Source organism: Castor canadensis, chromosome X (assembly GCF_047511655.1).
Source record: "Castor canadensis chromosome X, mCasCan1.hap1v2, whole genome shotgun sequence".
Taxonomy (NCBI): Eukaryota; Metazoa; Chordata; class Mammalia; order Rodentia; family Castoridae; genus Castor; species Castor canadensis.
Genome location: NC_133405.1, coordinates 1,172,818 through 1,186,708, shown reverse-complemented (window position 1 = coordinate 1,186,708; position 13,891 = coordinate 1,172,818). Strand labels below are relative to the sequence as shown.

General features: G+C 50.0%; 1 protein-coding gene, 1 long non-coding RNA gene and 1 other non-coding gene across 4 annotated transcripts; all 3 read left to right on the top strand.

The window, feature by feature from the left end:
- The first annotated feature begins 338 nt into the window (after nucleotides 1-338).
- LOC141419918 (uncharacterized) lies at nucleotides 339-10,881 on the top strand. 2 transcript variants are annotated; one of them, XR_012444649.1, is made up of 4 exons: nucleotides 339-4,821; nucleotides 6,732-6,928; nucleotides 9,622-9,786; nucleotides 10,671-10,881. It is a non-coding gene; the product is annotated as an uncharacterized lncRNA (long non-coding RNA). The 2 variants fall into 2 exon arrangements; XR_012444650.1 differs by lacking the exon at nucleotides 6,732-6,928.
- A 2-nt stretch (nucleotides 10,882-10,883) lies between these two features.
- On the top strand, nucleotides 10,884-13,428 carry Rpl10 (ribosomal protein L10). The gene is made up of 6 exons (XM_074064356.1): nucleotides 10,884-11,036; nucleotides 11,891-11,949; nucleotides 12,041-12,148; nucleotides 12,332-12,470; nucleotides 12,966-13,128; nucleotides 13,205-13,428. The coding sequence occupies exons 1-6, from the start codon at nucleotides 10,897-10,899 to the stop codon at nucleotides 13,355-13,357; spliced, it is 762 nt and encodes a 253-aa protein (XP_073920457.1). The 5' UTR covers nucleotides 10,884-10,896; the 3' UTR covers nucleotides 13,358-13,428.
- Nucleotides 12,788-12,922, top strand: LOC141420112 (small nucleolar RNA SNORA70). The gene has a single exon (XR_012444802.1). It is a non-coding gene; the product is annotated as a small nucleolar RNA SNORA70 (small nucleolar RNA).
- Nucleotides 13,429-13,891: the final 463 nt, after the last annotated feature.

The window sequence follows — 13,891 nt, the reverse complement described above, 5'->3', positions numbered from 1 at the left end:
CCCGGGGGGCGGGGAGGGAGGGCAGGAGCGGACCCAACGCGGCCCACAGGTCTCCCGGGGCCCCGGTCCCCGAGAGAATGCAGACACAGGGTCGCCAGCCCAGCCCCAGCAGGGTCAGGCCAAGAAGCCTGAGACGCCGAGGGTGGAGCCGAAGAGGCCTCCGCCTCCGCCGTCTCCGCTTCAGCACACGCACCGGAAGCTCCCTTCTGCCCTCCTGCTCGCGGGGCTGACTAGCTCCGCCAATGAGGAAGCTCGGCCGAAGTGGAAGTCCCGCCCCTCAGGCTTGACGGATGCTCCCTCTGTCCACTGGAATTCACCCAGTCGCGTGCGCGCTCCTGCTGCGGCAGCGGGCGGGTTCTTTGCGAGTCTCTGTTGTGGCCGGAGTCTGAAAGGCGTCCTGCCGCGACGGTGTCCTGTGCGCAGCAGTCACCGGAAGGTTGTGTTTTGTTCGTGGACTTGCTCTGTTGAATTCAGGATGTTCGCCAGAAGCTGCCAGAAGCATGCAGAAGCCCGGTGATGGGGACCCGTAGTTGCCCCGGGACCCTCTAAGAAGGGCCTGGGGTGTATGAGGTCGGGCGTAAAGCACTTGGCGGGCTGCCCGAGGCCCTGAGTTCCATGTCCAGCACCCGGCCTCCCGCAAAGGAAAGTCCCAGCGGGGCGCCGGTGGCTCACGCCTGCAATCCTAGCTACTCAGGGGGCAGAGAAGTAGGAGGATCCAGGCTCGACGCCACCCCAGGGAAGTGGTTTGCGCGCTCCTATCTCGAAAACCCATCAGAAAAACGAGCCGGCAGAGGGGCTCAAGTGGTAGAGCGCCGGCCAAGCGAGGGCGAAGAAGACCTGCGTTCAAACCCCAGTGTGGCCTAAATCCATAAAAAACAGCCAGTCGACCAATAACTGCCCTATAGAGCATTTCCAAATGTGCAGGTGCCGGGTGTGAACCTGCCATCGCTTGCATGTCCCTGTCACCATGAGACAGCCCTCCTTGGCCACGAGAGTCGCCACTGTTGGCTTTGCATAGACTAAGCCTCCCCCGCGGCAATCCACAGCGACCAGTGACCTGTGCTCCGTGTGTAGGATTTTATCAGTGCACCTCCTAGGGTGTGCTTGTGTGCATTCGGCCGGGTGCTGGGAGTTTTGTTTGCACGTTGAGGTTCTTCCACAGAAACCGCGGGTGAAGCATTCTTCTGCGCTTCCTGCAATGTTTCCATTCCTTCCCCAAGTGCCCAAGACAGTGGTTGCTGCTTTCAGTGAAGCGGATGTGTGGTTTTAATGGAAATGGCCAAGCTGCCTTCCAGAGTGGCGAGGATTTTGCATGGCCACCCCGCATATTTTCAGAGCGAATCACTGCAAAGTGTTACAAACCAGCATACTCTGAGCAAGAGTATCTATGTTGCTCCCCTCTTGTTTTTCCCTGCGATCACCAACAGTCATTCACGCGGTTTTGATTTCTCCCTTTTCGCTCGTTCACAGCTTGAAAGCACACATGCGAATGAATTCACTTTTGTTCTGATTCTCTTTTCACCCAGCAATATAGCTTCACGGTCCTTCCATGTTGACACACAGTTCTTAGCTCCTCTTTCTCTGGCTTCATGGTATTTGGTAGGATAGCTATATTATAATTTACAAAAACAAGTCCCCAGTTGATGTCCTTTTCTTGTTATTTACTTATTGCTGTTAGTATAAACGCTGCAACCATCAGTCTTGAGCTTGTGTCTGTCTAGGGTAATTAGCTGTGTGTGGAACTGCCAGGTCAAAAGACTTGCATTGCTGGGCACGGTGGGCGACACCGGTCGTGCCAAGCAACAATCAGCAGGATCCGGAGTTCCAGCTCAACCTCTGCTACACAGAGAGATCCCATTGCAAAAAATGAAAAGAAAACCACCCATACGCGTTTAGGATTTTCATGGACACTGAGGAATTGCTTCTTGAAAAGCGCTATCCTTTTACAGCATGTCTCGGCACAGTGCACTGCATTGTTTACTCACGGCCTCGCTAACGATGGGGAGAAGACGGGTCAACAGGGCTTTTCATGTTTCCTCCCCTTCCTGGCTTTCCTGCTCCTGTTCCCTGCTCTTCCCAAGGCCCTGTGCTGCTTCCCTGTGTCTTCAGGTGCGTGTGTCCCGGTTAGGTAGGCCGTGTTCTTCTGAATTTGGAGGTTGACAGTTTCTTCTTTTTGATCGTGTTTCCCCACCTCGTGCCCTCATAAATGTCACTGTGCAGTGTCCTCATCCCCGTGACAACTTTTGTGGTTCTTCCCTTGTGGCCCTGAAGCCATACACTTAACGTGGCTTTCCTGCTGTGGCAGAGTGGTCCATAACCCAGGGCTGACACGTTGATCATCCCCACCGTGTGGCACAGACCCAGAGTGCTTCGGTGCTGCCGTGCCATAACCACACCATGACTGCCACATGGTTCCTGTCTCTGAGGCAACAGGCGAGGATTTCTCTTGGTGAAGTAGCAAAAGGAGGAATTACTGGCTCAACGGGCTTCGAGGTGCTTCACTTGTTTAACAGTTTCGTGTTGTTTTTAAATTCGTGTACATTAGTGCTGCAGGGGAATTTCATTGTCATAATCCCATACATGCACACACTTGAACAAGTTCACCCCCCGTTATATTTCCATCCCTCTCCCTCTCCTACCCCCTTCTTTCGCACAGTCTGAGGTGGGTTTCTTTATGCCTTCTACCTCTGTACGTACGTAGCGTCCTTCCGTCCTCTTCACCCCTCAGTAGTTTTTCCTTCCCCCGCCACCTCATGCTGACCCTCAGACCGTCCCCCAGATGCATTCACAATTATTCACTATTATTAGTAGTCTCATCGTCCTCGCCAGCATCATTTGAGGTCTAGGTTCCACAAACTGGGTGAGAACATGCCATATTTGGCCTTTTGAGCTTGACTGATGTCACTCAGCATGATGACCTCCAGTTCTATCCATTTTCCTGCAAATGACATGGTTTCATTTTTCTTTGTGGCTTTGTGGATTTATACCACATTTTCTTTATCTGTTCATCTGTTCTTTCCTCCGTTTGGCCTGTGGGACGAGAGCTGCAAAAAACGTAGGTATGCAGGTATCTCTCTTGTGTATTGATTTAAGCTCCTTCACGTATATGCCCGAGACTGGTGTGCTAGGGTCGAGCAGGTAAATCTAATGGTAGATTTTTGAGGAACCTCCATGCCGATTTCCATAGTGGTTGTACTATATGACATCCCACCAACCGAGAATGAGGGTTCCTTTTTCCCGATGATGCCCTTCATTTTGAGCTATGCCACCCCTAGTTTTCAGTAGCAACTGGTGGTTTGCTCCCGTACTGACACTACCCAAGAATTCTGGTGTGTGCACAGCATGCTTGCTGTTGTCCACCTTTCTAAGGTTTGCTAACCTGCTTCGTGTGAGGTTGCATCTCCCTCGGGTTTTGCCTTACTCTGCTCCACACCGAGGGTGATCCCCTCCTCCCACACAGACCACCTGTCTGGTCTTCTTGGTCCGGGAAGTGCCAATGCCCTGAGGAAGCGTGTCATACACTGTGGCTATTCATCCTGGTACATCCTGTTAATCTTCCCTCATTTGGTCCCTTCTGAACAACTCTGCTGTTGCTGGCGATGAGAAGTTGCCTGTTCCTGTGTGAAGAAGCTTATTATACTGTTGCTTTACTGATTTCTGGGTTGTGTATCTTATCAATGTGCCCCCACACACATTAAAAAAGTAGTCTGTATTTTCTTCCACTATTTCAGCGTCGTAATTATGCTTCTAGCTCTTTCAACTTCTGTGGGGTATTGGTGGTGTTTTGCTTTTGTCACGGGGTCTTGCTGTGTAACCCCTGCTGGCACTGCCTTTCGATCCTCCCACCTCTGCCTCCTGAGTGCTCTGATTTCAGGCATGTAATCCTTCACTCCGGCACCAGGCTGTTTCACCAGGCACTTGGGACTTTCCAAACATGTCCCGGCGCACCCAGCTCTTTCTTCCCTGGCCTTGGGGAGGCCCCGGCTTCCAGGGGGCTGGCCAAGAAGCAGCCTGAATCCTGAGTCATCTGGTAGGAAAACCATGAGTGGCTTCTGCCTGTGGCTGCAGTGATGAGATTCCATGGTCTGTGGTTTTCAGCAGTTGGCTTTTATGACACTGGCTAAGTCAGGATCTTTCTCTTTCCTATGGGACAGCCATATGCCTCAGCTCCAGCCCATTTATGACACACAGGGGGCTGACCTCACCTCATCCCCAGGTGAGGAGGGAACCCAGGGCCTTGCACATAGGAGGCGAGCCCTGTACCGCTGAGCAACACCCCTTGCCTTTTTTATGTTCGTTTGTGTTAACGCAGAGTGGCCTTTCCCAAGGATTGCAGCAGCTTTAGTGACAGGAAATGCCCACTCATTCGTGATGTGCCTCTCACCTTGGCCTTCCAGTGAGTACTTGCAGTGGAATAATCTCATTCCTGGTGGACCTGCCTACTCTGTCTGTCATCATGATCTTTCAGATGGTTTCAGTCATTCTTGGGGATTTTCTTCTCACCAGCAGTTTGTCTAGGGGCCATGAGACACCCACATCACTCGCTTCTTTGACTGCGGCAGTGACACAGGAAGAGCCCTTTTCTCTGCATTTCTTTGTTCCAGAAGACCTTGGATATTGTCCAGGTGGGAGCAGTGGACTTAGCTCTGCTGGGTACACTGGAGGTGCCATGAAGCAATTCCTGCAGTGTCATGCCTGGGGACATGTGGCACCAGGAGCTGCAGCCTTTGGCCTCTTGGAGGTTCTTTGTCATGATGAGACATCATCAAGTGGCATATTCCACAGTCTGTGACTCAGGGTGGGGCTGTCGGCCATGTTCAGGTATGGGATCTTGGGGTGTTAGATGAGGAAGGTAGTGGTGAGGAAGCCCACTTAAATTTTCTTGTGTAAAAGGAGCATCTATTGGAAGGATTCACGGGTGGCTCCTAGGCATGAAGAGGAACCAGGCCTCCCTGGGAGCAGAGCCAACAGGTGGAGAACTGGTGGTTCCCCTCTCTTTGCTATCTGGGTACAAGATTCCTGGGTTCCGTGTAGGCTACAGGGCCCCCATGCATCCCTGAAGGCCTGTATGCACATTAGCCAAAGGCTCTCTGCCTTCTGAGCAGGTGTACAGGTAGAACACGTGGAGATAGGGCACACGCTCTCTCTTTCCCAAGGCAGGAGTCCTTGTCCAGTGTGCAGTGCACAGGAAACCTGGCCTACTGTGCGTTCTCACTCTGCCTAAAGTAGCTATGGAATCCCAGGAGAGAGAGGGAGAGAGAGAGAGAGAGAGAGAGAGAGAGAGAGAGAGAAAGGACAGAGAGAGAGAGAGAGAAAGGAGAGAGGGAGGGAGGAAGAAAAAGAGAGAAAGAGAGAATGTTATGGACTGCCTGTTCCAAATTCCTGTTGACCCAGGCGGGTAGATTGCACCACCAGCCCAGTCAGGTCAGGCTGTGGGTCTCAATACAGGAGCCTGCGCTGACTTGGCAAGGCTTGAGGGGTGGTGCCTCTTAGACACTCAGCACCTGTCCTCTGCAGTGCCCCTAGTTGTGTGTGGGAGAATGTACAGAAAACAGTTATAAGACGTTGAGATGCATCATTTCCATGCATACTGGACCACAGGTAAGTGAGAGATGCCCATGGGGAAGCCAAGGGCACATGAAAACGGAAGGGCAATTGGGAGCTGGGATTGGAGCCTCATAGGAAAAGAATGCTGGGCTGGGCTGTGAAGGCACTTGGGTCTTGGTGCTTTTTGTTTACTTGTTTATTTTTCATGGCTCACGGCCACAAACTCAACATCTTCCTACCTCAGTCTCTGGAGTGCCAGGTATACAGGTATGCACCACCATGCCTGGCTGGCACTTGGGTCTTGATGGTCTCAGAGGCAGAGAACCCTTGAAGCTTCAGCATGTGACAGAGTAGAACTGAGATGCCCACCTACAGCAAGTGCTGTTGAAGGGCTAGCTGCAAGGTGGAAAGGAAGGATGGGGACAAACTTGCCTCTCAGCCCATGGATCCATAACGTGTGGGTCCATCTCAGATTCCATTAAGTCAGCAGTTGAGGAAGTGCACTTGGGAGCAGGGACTGCCTTCCCACAGGTCAGCGAGAAGGTGAGTCTTTGGGAATCCAGGCTGAGAGAGCAAGTCGCCTCCCTGGCACGGCCATAGTGCTGAATTCTTACAGAGAAAGGACAGAAGGGCACAGTCTACCCTGGGATTTGCACACATGACTCCCAGGGATGAAGTCACAGATAGGCCAACAGCCTCACATTGATGATTCAAGGCACCCTCTCTGAGAATGAGCAGGTGGATCCAAGGGCAAGACCAGAGTTGTCAATGTTCCCGGGGCACGATGGTCAAAGGACCTGATAACGTGATCGGTAACACTGGACGTTTGCTATGTGTGGGGCTGTTCCTAGCGCTACACCAGGACCCTTCCGCTGCATCCTCAGCAGCTCCAGGAAGTTGGTGCCAATGTCACGCCTATTTTCCAGATGAAGACATGAGGGCAGCATGGCACGGATGAGTTATGTGGCCTGTTCTGAATCACAAGCTGAGAAATGGAAAAAGCAGAGTGTAAATCAAGGATGCTGGCCTCCAGGGCCTGCCCCCTCTCTGGGTTATGCTCTCTGCCTTCCCCTGAGATTACCGTGTGCCAGTGTGCCTGGGAAGGGATCAGAGGGGGAACCTGGTGATCAGATGAGAAAGGGGAAAGATAAAAGAACAATCCTTTTCCTCTCTTGCTTCATCAGGATGAAGTTTTGAATTTTCATGACACTAGGTGGCAGCAGTCATGGACGTTTACAAATTATTTGTGTTTTGTGATGTAAAGCGACTCTGATGCGTCTAATGGTCAATACCTTGTGAGATACAACAAAATGAAGATTTACAGGAAGGAAAAGGAAAGAGAAGAATTTTCCAAGTCCAGGCTGAATTGAAAAAGATGCAGGTAGAACTTTTAGAAGTAAATACAATAAAACATAGTTGTTGAAATAAAAATCCCAAGTGAGGAATGAAACAATAAACAGATGCTAATGAAGAGAGAACTAGTGAAGTGGAAGGTGAAGCCAAGGAAATGCCCTCCTACCCTGCTCTCCCTCTTACCTGATGTTGCCGCCTTCTTCTTCCTTGAGAAATTGCTGTAGCCTCTCATTAGAGTCCTGAATCCTGGTGTATCAACACTGCTGACTTATTGGCTCATGAGATCCCCAACTTTCTTTACCTCTCATTTTAGGAGCAGTAGCTTCTTTCTTTGTCAAGTGTGTTACTTCAGTGTTCTTCTTTGCACTTTTGGCTCTCCAATCCCTGAGCAAACCACCCTTCACGTTAAATTCCCTGTCTTGTAGTAGTAGGTAAATTTTTGTCTCTGACTTGTCCTTTGAGTGGTCTCAGAAGACAGACCTCCAACATAGCATTTGGGCAAGATTGTGCCTTTGAGCTAGATTGCAGAGCTGAGGGTTTTCTTTTCCTTGCAAGTGGCGCATGAATCATCCATGGCCTGCCGTGGGCTCACAATGAATGTAGCTACTACCCCCTTTTGTTTGACTGGGTTGATGTGCCAACTGAAGCCAGTGTCTGGGGAGCTCAAGTCATTGTCATGGTGGCCATGAGGACTACTGGTAGTCTGGGATAGTCCTCTGTGTGCATTTGACTGAGAAATCATGAGCTCGTTTTCCTTAACTCTCAAGTCAGAGACCCTGGGGACTCCCAGAACAGCCCTCAAAATCCTCTTCCTCTTTGTACCCACAGTGCTGACAATTCTGACAATCCAGCCCAAAGTTGAACATGTGGGTTACAAAATGCCAATGTGTTGAATTTCCATCCTTGACTTTTGTCCTGTGAAATGTAAGGGGTAGTTTTCGAAAAGTGGGGTCCTGAAACCTGCAGTTGGGGAATGTGGAAAAGGTTATTCGAGAAGCCCCCAGCCTCTTTGAGCCTCCTTTGCTGATGGAAATGGTCTGATGTCCTGGTTCGGGGGTGGGGGGATGGACTGGTGTTCCTTCCCTGGAAATGTCTCTCATTTTTCTGGGGCAGGTGCCTAGCATGATGATACTCGTTACTCCTGAGACCTTCCACTCCTTCCCCTTGTTTTCATAGCTCCAAAATTTGGGTATGATTTCAACACTCCTGCATTGGGCAAATAGGTCTGACTTAGAAAAAAACAGTCGACCTAGCAATGATTTTGAGGACTTGTGGTTAGCTTCCACCATAACCCCAGGGAACTTGTTTGGAACTGGATCCTTGGGATCTTCATGTAAAGGATGTGATCAGTCACATCTCTGGACAGAGCTCAAATCACTGATAGGGTTCCAGTCATTACAGATCTCAGATTGACCATGTTAGTATTTGCAGGTTATGGCATCTGTAATAGTTTTCTTGCTTATTCAGCTGAAAGGTGCCGGGATTGAAGAGGTCCTTTACACGAAAGTGCTCAAGAAAGGAATGAACAAGACAAGATATAAGAAAGGACTCATTCACTCAGGAAGGGAATGACAAAACACATAGCGAGAGGGCCAGCAGGCTGATGACCAACTGGCAAAATTTTATTTTTCTCAGCAAACTTTATAGAAAAGAGGAAGAGACTTAAACATCAAAACACTCTGAGCTAGCCACAATGTGTTTTTGCCATCCTGTATTTTTACTGCTAGTGTGCTTGACTAAGTATAAACTTCTTTTCAGTCAAGGGAAACCATTCAGTGTTCCTTCCCACCATGATAGAGACATGGTGCACCTGCAGATTCAGACCTTGTTGGAATGCTCCTAAGCCACAGCGACCTTGTCAGACTTTGGCTTTTGGTTCCTAACAGAAAGTGTTTGGTTTTTTTTTTTTTTTTTCTTGTGGTGCTGGGAATCAAATCCAGGGCCTTGTGCATGCTAGGCAAGTGTTCTGCCACTCATTTCCACCCCCAGCCCAGTTGACTTCAACTTGAATATGTGCCTGCGTTTTATATGGGATGATGTCGTAGTCGAGGCTGAGAAAAAAGTCCAAAGTCTAATTAGTTAAGAGAAAAAGTGGAGTAGGTTTTTACATGTGATCTGGACACCCCTTCCTCTCCAACAGTCTTTCATAAAGTCCACAAGACACTCTCTTCACTGAGACACTAAAAGAGTCATTTATGAGGGACCACCTGCATCTTTAAAGCTCTGTAGTATTTAAGACAAAAAGAAAAGCTCTGTGGTGCTCTAGTTCCATAAGCCCCACATGACTGTACATCATGGCACCACTGGACTCCCCAATTCCCCTGGAGATAACAGATAATGTGGCAGCTCCAACCTACCCAAGGCAAGTAAACCATGTGTATGATTGTTCACTTGGAACATAGAAACAATCACAGTGCCTTGCCCACAGATCTTTGGTGATGGCTGATTGATCAGTGTCTCTAGGGACAAAATAGAAGGGTAGCCTGGTACATCACTGAAACAGATAACTCTTACGTGCATGTTTGGAACATGCTGGTAATACATGTGTAATTACAGCACTTGGGAGGCTGAGGCATGGAGCATCACAGTCCCTGGGCTACAGAGTGAGACTTTGTCTCAGAAAAGCAAGTAAATAATTTTAAAAGAAACTATTGAATATTCTAGTTCTTGAAGTCATGTAGCTGACTTTAGTTGACCCATAACCTGTCACTTAATTTTCAGGCCTAAGTCAGTGTAAGAATTCAGAGCCCTATGATGCAAGAGGAGACAAGATTCTCCTGGGATGGACCTTGCGCCATTGCTCTAAGTGTATGCTGCAAATCTTCATAAGCTTCCCCCAAAGGATCTGCACTAATTACTAAAGTGACATGTCTTCCAGGAGAACAGGTATCTTAGAGGAGCAATCAAGTGACATGAGAGACTTTGTTACCTTCTAAGTCCCCACCTCCAGAAGCGTGGACAGACACCTTCCGGCCCCCCCTCCCCCGGCCCCCCCCCCCCGACTCAGGGGCCAGGCAGCTGGGGAGGGGGTGTCTATGCTTGGCCGCTAACCGGCCCAGAGACGTCCTCAGAGGCCCTTTCTGCACAACACGGCGGGTGGGAAGGGGGCCACCACACATTGGGGTCCTGGGGAGGCAAAGCTCACGGGAGGCGGGGCAAAATTGCGGGGGAGGCCCGGACTGGGGCGTGGCCTGAGGCTCTGGCACCAGGTTCCTTCTCCAGCTGAAGGAGGGACAGTGTGTGTGTGTGTGGGGGGGTGCCACCCTCCTAGCCCCTTCTCCAAAGCTCCCTGGGAAGCACTTCTCTTTCCCTAGCCGCCTGAGTAGGCGGGGTTAGCCCAATAAGCGCCCACGGGGTCTCTAGGACCCTGATTATTCCTGGAGTCTTCTGGGCCTCTTTTCTGCAGGAAAGCGTAACCCCAGGTTCTCCGAAAGCCGAAACCTGGACCACAGTCACAGCAAGTCCTACTGAATACTCTTTAGTTAGGGGAAGGTTTTGGGAGGGTGGGTATCCTGCTAAAGCCTCCCTGTTGACAAAGAAACACTAGTTGAGGCCCGGCATGGCGCTTTCCCGCCCGGCTCTGGACCCTAGAGGAATTTCGGGACACCTGCGCGGCCACCGCGAGTTCCACCAAGGACCACTTTTCTTCTTTCAACTCCTGGAATATGTCTATCATAGTGACAACAAAGCATGTCAAAAGTTCTAGGCCAAGATGGCTAGCCGGAAGCTGACTTCAGGAGCTGATGTGTCGAAACCCCATTCGCTTGTAGGCTGCCCGCGGTCCAGTGCCTCGCCACCACCCCACTTTGCGCATGTGTTGGGCCGCTCCCATACGCAGGCGCAGAGCGCAGCTGCCTCTATGGTCAGGATGCTTGATAGAGTGTCAACCCACCGCGTCGTTGAGACTCTATGGTTCCTGCGCTGGAAGATAGTCCGCCTATATAAGGCAGGCACAGGCGTGGGAGCGCCTCTTTTCCTGTGGCACGGTGAGTGGGTATGGTTGTGCGGTCTTTTAATACGCTTGTCTTTTCTTGCTGGGGTTTGAGGCCTCTCTTCGACTTGTACTTCAACTCTGATTGTTTCGTTGCAGCCACCGAAGATTCTGGTGTCGCCATGGGTCGCCGCCCCGCTCGGTGGTGAGTCCTGTCTCTATCCATCCAGTTTCACGGCTGTTAAAAGGGAGGCGTAGTTGCTTTTGGCCCAAAAGACAACCACTGGGTGGAGCCTTCGTCCCCCAGCGTTCGTGTCCTGGGAACTGACTCCATGTTTTCCGTAGTACTTTTCTGTTATTCTTCGTTTATATCATTTGTTTCTTTTAAAAGTTTGTTACCTTACACTGCTCACCTGGTTTTATTGCCAGGGTGCCAGATTGACCCAGGATTGCATTTGCAGCGCTAGTGTTGGGTTGGAAGCATCGTTTGCTGTCATCCAGTCCCCTGTCCTGCAAATTTGCAGTATTTTAGTGCTCGATATCCCATTCGGGCCTTTTTGTGTGGCCCTTGCCGTATTTCTGGGCGTTGTATCGTGTGGTCTTTTCGGGCACCGAAGCGGGCCCGGAAAAGCGGGCGCTGCCGTCTCCTGCGTCCTGCAGAGGGCGCAGCGTGCCGTTCATGTGGCTCTGAGGCCGATTTCGGGTCACGTGCTGGGAAGTCTTAAGTAGCATTTTGAGCGTTGGAATTACTGTGTAGCGAATTTGTACTGTACTGTACTACGGGGAGGTCTTTTTTAGTTGCGAAGTTTACAATAATGCACTGGTTTGGTAATGAGTTTGGAGCTTGACTGTAGGGAGACACTGGTCCTTTTTAGGTTTTAGCGTAGGTGTCCTTTGTTGTGAACACCTGTTTTGACTGTTTTAGAGCCAATTTCTCCAAATGGAGGCTAAATTAAGGAGCTGGGCATGTCCCTCTTGTTATTGCTTAGGGAAGCATTTAGAGAGTTTGAGTTCACCTGTGGCCCTCACTAAACTTGGAATTTTTTTTCTCCTCTGCAGTTACCGATATTGTAAGAACAAACCGTACCCCAAATCTCGCTTTTGCCGAGGTGTGCCTGGTAAGTAGTGAAGGACCTTCCTAACTGGATTGTTCATGCTGATTCAGCTGCCCTTGGAACTTCCTTCACACTTAACCCAAGTTTTTTCCAGATGCCAAGATCCGCATCTTTGACCTGGGGCGGAAGAAGGCAAAAGTGGACGAATTCCCACTTTGTGGCCACATGGTGTCTGATGAATATGAGCAGCTCTCCTCCGAAGGTGAGGCAGGATTGTTAATCACTTCCGCATCATCTGTGTGCTCCCTTAGCTTGATCCAGAACACATAATAAAGCATGAACCTGTCTTCTCAAATCCCCACCTAACATGTTTCCTTAGAGTTGGGGAGGGTTGTGGTGCCTCTGCACCATCTTGTCTCACTGCTGCTTTCCTCCTCACTCCTAGCCCTGGAGGCTGCCCGTATTTGTGCCAACAAGTACATGGTAAAAAGTTGTGGCAAAGACGGCTTTCATATTCGAGTTCGGCTCCACCCTTTCCACGTCATTCGCATCAACAAGATGTTGTCCTGTGCTGGGGCTGACAGGTGAGCTGGGGCTTGCACCTTTTCCCACAACTTGGTACCTCTGCTGGGTTTGGACTCCAATCAGGCTGAGTAAAGAGATGGACTTCACATATGTTCAGCTACCTAGTGACTGAGATAAAATGGGACAAGCACTGGCAAGAGGTTTTCAGTGGACACTTCCTGATCCTACAGCATAATGAAGCTGGCTCTGGGCCACAGGTGGGCGGTGTACTGTGTAGACAGAGCCTACTTTGAGTGTGAATAGCAGGCATTTGGGGAGCTTTGTGAAGGACCAGTAGCAACTTGCAGGGCCTTCCACAGGTAATTTCCACAATACTTTGCAGCCAATTAAGCCGACCAGTTTCCTTTACTCATAGGGACCTGGTGTGCAGTGACTGCAGACAGCAGCCTCCTTGGTAGTGTATGCAGCCTGTTGTTTGTGTAGGTTGCTCTAAGGGACCTTGGAAACAGGTTTCCAATGTGTATGTGTCTGATCTCACACTGTCCCCTATCTAGGCTCCAGACAGGTATGCGGGGTGCCTTTGGGAAGCCCCAGGGCACAGTGGCCAGGGTTCACATTGGCCAGGTAATCATGTCCATCCGCACCAAGCTGCAGAATAAGGAACATGTGATTGAGGCCCTACGCAGGGCCAAGTTCAAGTTCCCTGGCCGCCAGAAGGTAAGTTGTGCTTTAAGCCCCTTCTGCCTTTTTTGTTCCAGTATTCTCTGCTGAATTCTTTTCCATCTCTCCTTAGATCCATATCTCAAAGAAGTGGGGCTTTACCAAGTTTAATGCAGATGAATTTGAAGACATGGTAGCTGAGAAGCGGCTCATCCCTGATGGCTGTGGGGTCAAATATATCCCTAATCGTGGTCCCCTGGATAAGTGGCGAGCCCTGCACTCATGAGGGTTCCCACTGTGCTGTTCCCTCCTTAATCACCTTAATCATGTGCAACAATAAATCATCCTGACCACTTACATTTTCTGCATCGGATTCTTTGTTGTGTGCAGTGTAGGGTTTGAACTCAGGATCTACACCTTGAGCCACTCAACCAGCCCTTTTTTTGTGATCTTCTTTTTTCCAAGATAGGGCCCAGGCAGCTTTGAACTTTAATCCTCCTGATCTTTTACAGGCCCAGCCCCTGTATTCAGCTTTTATCTGATTCTTGAAGGATAGATGTGGTAGGGAGGTGTCTTTTTCAGAACAGACTTATAACTGAGGGTCATGTGGCTGTAATTGACAACCTATAAGGGGCTAAGATCACCTTTACACCAGTTGACTGTTTTGAACCCCCCCAGAGAGCAAGTGAGGAAGCACTAAAGCTGAGGTGGGGTCATGGAGGAGGGGTTGTTGGGTAAGGCTAATCCTGGACTCCTGTAACATCACTTAGGGAATGAGTCTCTACAAAAGGGTTCAATGTGAATGGTGGTGTGTATCTGT

Bases quoted from the DNA above. Each gene is read 5' to 3' on its own strand.
- Rpl10 (XM_074064356.1), top strand. From the start codon at position 10,897: ATGGTTGTGCGGTCTTTTAATACGCTTGTCTTTTCTTGCTGGGGTTTG. The intron at 11,037-11,890 runs GTGAGTCCTGTC...TCTCCTCTGCAG, and splicing joins GGTCGCCGCCCCGCTCGGTG to TTACCGATATTGTAAGAACA. The intron at 13,129-13,204 runs GTAAGTTGTGCT...ATCTCTCCTTAG, and splicing joins AGTTCCCTGGCCGCCAGAAG to ATCCATATCTCAAAGAAGTG.